This window comes from Sparus aurata, chromosome 7 (genome assembly GCF_900880675.1).
Source record: "Sparus aurata chromosome 7, fSpaAur1.1, whole genome shotgun sequence".
Classification (NCBI taxonomy): Eukaryota; Metazoa; Chordata; class Actinopteri; order Spariformes; family Sparidae; genus Sparus; species Sparus aurata.
The window spans coordinates 16,802,011-16,809,476 of record NC_044193.1 but is presented as its reverse complement, the minus strand read 5'-3'; the positions used below and the strand labels follow the sequence as shown (position 1 = coordinate 16,809,476).

General features: G+C 37.8%; 1 protein-coding gene across 1 annotated transcript; it reads left to right on the top strand.

Annotated features, from left to right (window-relative positions):
• Positions 1 to 1,693: 1,693 nt before the first annotated feature.
• On the top strand, positions 1,694 to 7,013 carry copz1 (COPI coat complex subunit zeta 1). Its single transcript, XM_030424190.1, has 9 exons — positions 1,694 to 1,831; positions 2,297 to 2,365; positions 3,049 to 3,130; positions 3,236 to 3,327; positions 4,186 to 4,241; positions 4,357 to 4,434; positions 5,540 to 5,591; positions 5,682 to 5,720; positions 6,379 to 7,013. Exons 1-9 carry the CDS (start codon positions 1,814 to 1,816, stop codon positions 6,424 to 6,426), a joined length of 534 nt encoding a protein of 177 aa, XP_030280050.1. The 5' UTR covers positions 1,694 to 1,813; the 3' UTR covers positions 6,427 to 7,013.
• Positions 7,014 to 7,466: the final 453 nt, after the last annotated feature.

Below are 7,466 nucleotides of genomic sequence, written 5' to 3'. Positions count from 1 at the left end.
CAACGATCTTTATCGCACACAGTCCTCCTCAGAGCAACTGTGGATGATGTCCGTCGCGATGGTCACATTTTATCGCTACCTGAAACAGAGCAAATGAGGAACCTGAACATGCTGCATCATTCTTCTGAATGTCATGAGGCCAGCGCTTATCTCAAGATGTTCAGATAAAGATAGTGTTTCACCACATCAGTATTGTATTTCCCAATAGTTTTCTGATCTTTTTTTTTCACTCCTTCATTCTTTAAATGTATGCATTCACGTCTGATATAACTGGTGTTGGAATTACAGATAACACAATTTAAAAGAAATCAGTAACTAAAGGGTCTGTGTAAGTCTTTGTGCATGTGTGTGTATAAACTGTACATTATTGTATACATGAGATTAGATGCATGTGTTCTGAGCAATTAATGTCATGGCTGGTCGATCGTACAGACACAGAGAGGTTAGGTAGGGAAAGGAGGATGTTGAACGGCGGAAGCTCTGCTTAATGCTGATAAAAGAAACACTTGGTTCTGAGGAAGGGAACTGCTAACTGCTGTGGTTGCTGGCATACGTTGACGAGAGGGGAGCAGCCCATGCGTTCACATAGCTTTTTTCTATTTATCTGTTGCTGTGTTGTTAATTTCTACTTTGTAATCTTTGTGAACAGTAGACAAGAATTTAAATATAAATATTTGCTGAACTCGAACAGGACGTCTTGTGCTGAAGATTTTCTGAAGAGGTCAAATTATGCTTCACCCGTTGTTGGTTCAACTATGAATCAAGCAATTAAAGTCATTTATTTGTCATTTTTTCAACACTGGGTTGCATGATGAAACTAAATAAAATCTTTTATGCAGCTTATTCAAAAGAAATTAGTGTGGTCTCTACAGTCGGGGTAATTTTGAAATCTTAGCGGCTGAATTGTGTAAACATAGTGCAGTATTGCAACATTCTATGGTTGCGATGTCAAAATAGTTTGTATCTTTTTACCATACACTCTTTACAGTTAAATAATAGCTCTGCGCCATTTCCTTTCAAAACTCTGCGTATTCCAGTATTATTTGAAACACAAGCCCAAAAATATCTTACAGTAAGGCCACACAGTGATGTCATGTGTGGAGTGAGATAGAGGGAAATCCCCATCAGCCTGGGTTTCCAAGTGCTTCCCAGAAGTGGGAACTAAGATAATTGGGTTTGGTTAAATGTAGGAGGATCCTGAAAAAAGATGTTGATGAGTACGAGCAAGCTAAAAAGGCTTATAAATGAGAGTTTTTTTGCTACCATGCAGTCTTATAAAAAACTAAACAAACAAACAAACAAAAAACAGCAAACGCCTTAAGTCACAAAATGTTAATAATTCGTAGTCAATCAACAGTTTTGGTTTAACTGAAGCACCAGTAGTGGAGATTTGAACAGTGGTAGCCCTACTGTAGAAGAAAATGATTTTAAAAGACTCCATTGCATTGTATGGGAAATGGAGAACTTTATGTTTTACTCTTATGATTGAAACAACAAGGTTCTGGATGGTCGTGATGTTAAAAGGTAGAGGATAGACTAACACCGAAATAAAGTTTGTGGAGAATATACAGTGTTTGCCTTTACCTGAGGGTCACTGTCAAGTTGAAACTTTCCAAACTGAGTGTTTAGTTTGCATTTCAGTTCACATTGTGTTTCTCTCCTGACTGCGGTGAACTGTTCTTTGCCCTGCACGTACAACGCAGCGCCCTGCGTCGCCGTCAGCCAATGAGAAGGAGCCCAATTTACCTTACGTATGACGTAGCCCACGACTGCTGTCTTGCTAGTGCTAGCTGGTTTGCTAACAAGAAAGAAGATGGATTCTCCCATACTGGTAATGTTAGACCATGTTATATATATATTTTTTGATACAGTATACGTGTCATTGAAGCCTTGAACGATCACAATTTCACGTAATTGTATGTTGAGTTACCGAAGTATTGTGTTTTAGTTTTCGAGCTAACTCGACTTACGTGAACGGGTTTGCCTGTGTTGGCTAACCAGCTAGCCTCAGGGAAGTTAGCTTCTAGGGGAACGTTGTATGTATGTGTTTGTTGGTGATGTGGAAGTGTCATGTCTTCCTTTTGACTTCACTGATAAGCAGTCATCTTAAATGCTATATATTGGCGACTGCAGTGTAATTGTATTTGCTTTATATATCCCATGGTAGCGCTTCACCGCCGCACTGACAGAGTTTGTTTGGTACTAGTTAGCTGGTTAATGTTTGATTCCTGACGTAGAAGTATGTTTGATTAATTTTAGCCTCTGATTAATGAATTTTAATAATCTATTTGATCAGGAACCATCCCTGTACACCGTCAAAGCAGTGCTGATACTGGACAACGATGGAGACCGGCTTTACGCCAAGGTATGATGAAGAAAAGTGGAGAGTAAAATGACCCTCACTGGTTGACAGCTGAACTCAAAGGATAAACCCTGTGATATTCTACATTTGTCGTAATAAAAATCTTCCTCAAAAAATAAAACGAACACCGCATTTAGCCTGTAACTGCGTTTTTTTCTTTATAGCCAAAACCTGACAGCTTATCCCTCTGTGACATGGATCTCTGTTGTTTGTACAAAAACCTTGAAAACACATCAGAGACATAAAACGTTTGCACTATGACATGCAAAACATAATAATCATAAACATGGGGACAGCTGTTGTATTTTAGTCACTTACACATAAACCCCTCTGATGCTGTAAATACCCTGTAGTGCACCAAAATTTAGAAAGAAAATATTCCTGTATTAAGTACTGTTTGCTGAAACAGTGCCTAGTTGTATTTTGGTAATTGGTGTGCCTTTGTAAAAATGAAACCATATAAATGTGACACATTTTTGATACGTTAACAAGATAGCATATTCCAGCTGTGGTTTGTTTTGACAGACCGACTGATAATGCATTGTTTTTAATTGACAGTAAGAACAAATTCTGAATATCACCAGCCTGATCCTTTATTAAGAACGTTTCGAATTTGTTAAAGGATGCTTGGTTATTGATTAACATATCTATTTATAATTATGTACTTGCTTTACATTGATTAACAGTATTATGACGATACATACCCGACCGTGAAGGAGCAGAAGGCGTTTGAGAAGAACATATTCAACAAAACACACAGGACGGACAGTAAGCTGTGTTTACCATAATAAAGAATATATAATAATAAAGAAGTCACTTCTACAGCTTCAGTTCATGTCAATAACAAGCATTTTTCTTTATGTGTGTCCTCAGGTGAGATAGCATTACTTGAGGGCCTCACTGTTGTCTACAAGAGCAACATAGACCTCTTCTTCTATGTGATTGGAAGTTCCCATGAAAATGAGGTAAGCCTGATTTTAGGATTTTGTAACCAAGCATGAATAACTGAGAGTTGAAACCCAACTATTGAGCAATGAGCAAATCCACACACGTTTTTTTTATTAGCAAAAGTGTTAGTAATGCCATCCTGTCTCTTACAGCTAATGTGATGGTTTGAATCAGAGGAGATGAAACGATGACTTTTGACCACTGATTTTCCCAGTGTTTCCCCAGTGTAATATGATATTCCAAAGCACTAAAACACTCAAAAGCTTGAGCTTACAATGAGACTTAATTTTACACGGCCCATACTGTAGTCATAAATTCTTTTCAACCTTTCATCAACTACAAAATGGTGTCAGAATTGTAGTTGTGAAATAAAATCTTAACCCATTTAGAGTTAAATCACTTTTTCATAGTAATTCTACATGACATTTGTGGTGGTGTGGATGACATTAATGACAAACTGTATTCAGATCAGATCAGATGATGTGTCTATTATGTTTGACATATCAATATAGTGCTTACATTTTGATGTTGTTAAAGAATCTACATAACAGTGTCTGTCAGTGTGAACTCATCAGTCTATATTTGTTTTTTTTTATTTTACAAATGTAGAATACCTATTTTGTAATTAAAGTAACAATCCATTAGTCATCCATTGTAAAATGTTTTTTTGTTTTATGTGTTTGTTATTTATAACAGGCTGTTCAAATGGATATAAAGTTTGCCTTAGGTAGAAAATAGAAGAAATGAGGTGTAAAGAAAACACCATAACAAGTGATTGTTTCGTGACTGATTTGTTTTTATCCCCAGATGATAAAAAAACAATTGGAGCCCATTAGAAATGAACAGATTCTAATACATTCCTTTTTTATCAACAGCTTATGCTTATGGCTGTTCTCAATTGCCTTTTTGATTCGCTCAGTCAGATGTTGAGGTACGTTTTGGCAGCTGTTTTTTATTCTACAAAACTTCAAGTAAACTTTTTCCATAAATGTATTTTTGATGTTTAAAAGTTGAGCTTGACATGTATATTTGTTATTACTCTGTAGAAAAAATGTTGAGAGGAGGGCTCTGTTGGAGAATATGGAGGGGCTCTTCCTCGCTGTGGATGAAATTGTAGATGGAGGGTAAGTAAGAATTAAGCGGCTTGAAACTTTTGATGCAAAGTCATTTCTCGTTTAAAAAAAGAACGCGGTGTTAACGCAGCATGTTTGCTCCAGTACCACTTTTACACCAAAATTAGCGCATATATGCAGGTTGTTAAATGCTGTTAAATCTGCTAAAAATAAGCGCTTATCTCTTTTCACACTGCAGGTGGACTAGTTTGCCTTTCAGGTTTTTTTGTCCTATTTGTCACATTCAGTGTGGGGAAATTAGTTCAGGGACAAGATTGGTAAGGAAATACAGTGGTTTATAAAAAAGTTAAATTTTTGGGACCTTTCGTTAAACTTTTTTTTCAAGATAAATACAGTACAATGTAAATATACATTGCATCCTTAAGCCACAGAGATACAGATGGGGGTTATGGATATTTCCAGAGGAATAAAGACATAAAGGCTCATATTTTATATATATGTATATATATCTATATCTATATATAGACATACATATATATGTGATATTTCTGATTAGGGCTGCACGATATGGTCAAAAAGTGACCTTGCAATTGCTTTGACAGATATAGTTGTTTGGGATATAATTCATGATTATTATGGATGATTACATTTTACATCACAATTTTCATTATCATCGAAAAACTAGTAAAATCTTGATGATGTGGCATTTGTCACCATCTCTGCCAAACAAACATGTTTTATTCCAACTGGAGAACAAGCTTTGTGTGCGAGAGCATCTCTGCAGCACTACAACATGTGACTAAAACACTGTTTTGTGACATAGTTCTTGCAATTTGGATGTTGCACTTAATCATATTGCAATTTAAATTATTTTGCAATTAGTTGTGCAGCCCTATTTCTGATTGTGAGCAGTCAATTTGGAGAGGATCAGGTGAAACCCCAAATATAGCAATAAATGGGTCTGTCCTTAACTGGGTTTTTAAAAGTCAATCCAGAGTTTGTGTTGTCCGGAGCAAAAAAAAGACAAGGCTCGTTTTAAATGTCGCCTCCACAGTCAGCCAGGACAGTCTTTGTGTGCATTTTGCATCCATTAGTGCAGTATATGATGCACAATTGAGCTGACTGCTCTTTTCTGTCTCTTTGCTGCCTCCTGCAGGGTGATCCTGGAGAGTGACCCGCAGCAAGTTGTGCACCGTGTGGCTCTCAGAGTAAGCTCCTCTCCTCTACACTCAGAAATATTCAACATAGTTTGATGTTGGTTATGTCATCTTGTAAACATGACATAATTGTTTCTGCAGGGGGATGATGTGCCTTTGACAGAGCAAACGGTCACACAGGTGAGAAAAACATTCCTTGCTCCTCTCTCTGCTATAAAGTTTAAAAGCTCCATTAGTTTATTGACTGTTAAAACATGTTATTACAGATCCTACGAATACAAGGGCATTGTTACAGTCATTCTCCTCAACTCCTACTTTGTCACTCACCTTTAGCTTGTCATATATTGTCTTGTATGCATGACCGTGTACATGATTACTAATAACTATGTGGTAAGTAGCCAACGGTGGTTCCTGTCTTTTAGTTCCTACATGAGTCTGCCTGTGTGTGAGCTCCTCTTGATTAATGTTGTCATTTAAGAGGCCTTAGACTGGCTACCGCCAACCCTCCTCTGGCCGTGATTAATGGCTGTCCCCAATCCCCACACTTTATGGTTATGATTCAGCTATCATTCAATGAATTAAGATGATTAATTAGATCTCGCACAGTTCTCTTCATTTACATTACTTGTTCGCGCTCCTTTGTTCTGTTTTTGACAATTATGTGGAACTTTTCTTCTTTTTCCTTCAATCTCATCAGCAAAAAGCAGTGCAGTTTTGATTTTGTGTTATTTGATACTTCATTGGTATCTCACACTGTGTCCATTCTTACATGGGCTAGTGCAGTTAAACGTTTGTTTTTAGAGTGATCTGCTTGGCCAAACTTGGTTGTCTCCCACAGGTTCTTCAGTCTGCCAAAGAACAGATCAAGTGGTCTCTCCTACGATAGAGTCACTCCTGACCAGTCTACAAGTGAGCCGCTCTTCAGCCCAGTCTTCATGGCACTGATCCACATACTCCTATCCCTCCGATTTCCACTCCTTCAATCAAAGCTGTGAGGATCACCAGTGGCTGATCCAGTCACACTCCCAGGACTACTGCTTGACAAAGTTTCTTTTTTTTCTCTTTATGCACAGGCTTGCATTTTAAGACTTGATCAACATGAGGATAAAATGTGGTGTACATTCCAGTACCAGAGCCGGCCTGTTTTTGTTTCTTTGTTTTGTCATTACAGGACCTGGGTGTTTAGTAAACCGACCTATCTGTCTATGAAACATCTTTAAACCTCATTATGGCCTGTGGCAACATTCCATGTGTCTCCTTGAACAAGAGTTTAATCCTATATGACAGCACCTTGTTGTTAACTCCAGATTACTGTACAGAGTATTGAGGCACTACCTCTATCATTTAAATTTCAAAAATATTGCGATTAAAACTTAAAACCAGTACTGTTGTTGTACCTGTGATCGCAGAGGTATGTTTTTGAACGGAGATCTTCCATCATCTGATAATTTTAATAAATGTTTGTTGACACTGTTTTATGGTCAGCTGTGATACGTCTTTACACTTCTTTCTTCTGTGTGTTGTACTATAGGGCAGATTTCATATTCTTAAATTGATTTGTCGTATGTGCAAAATGTTCTGGCTTTTAAGAGTTGGTGTTTCCTTATTTCAGAGGTGCCATGCTACATGGTCTTTGTTCTGCAAGACATCAGCCAGAGGCAGAAACACTAGAGCAAGGGCTCCATCTCCTGGTGTCTGCAGCAAAGTGCGAGGCTGAGGTACATTAGAGCTGTAGACGAGAAGGTAGAGAAGGGAGGAGACTCACTCATGCGGTTATGATCAGGAGCTACCGCCGTACTATGTTACTGTGACATGTAGATAAGTTTTATGGAGTCATACTTGATTCATTTCTATTCTGTTGAGAGCCTCTTTGTGCATCATGAATTGTGTTCCTCAACGTGTGTGCAACCCCCCATCACACACTAG

Coding starts and splice junctions, on each gene's coding strand:
- copz1 (XM_030424190.1), top strand. Junction 2,366..3,048: donor GAGACCGGCTTTACGCCAAG/GTATGATGAAGA, acceptor ATTGATTAACAG/TATTATGACGATACATACCC. Junction 5,721..6,378: donor CAGAGCAAACGGTCACACAG/GTGAGAAAAACA, acceptor TGTCTCCCACAG/GTTCTTCAGTCTGCCAAAGA.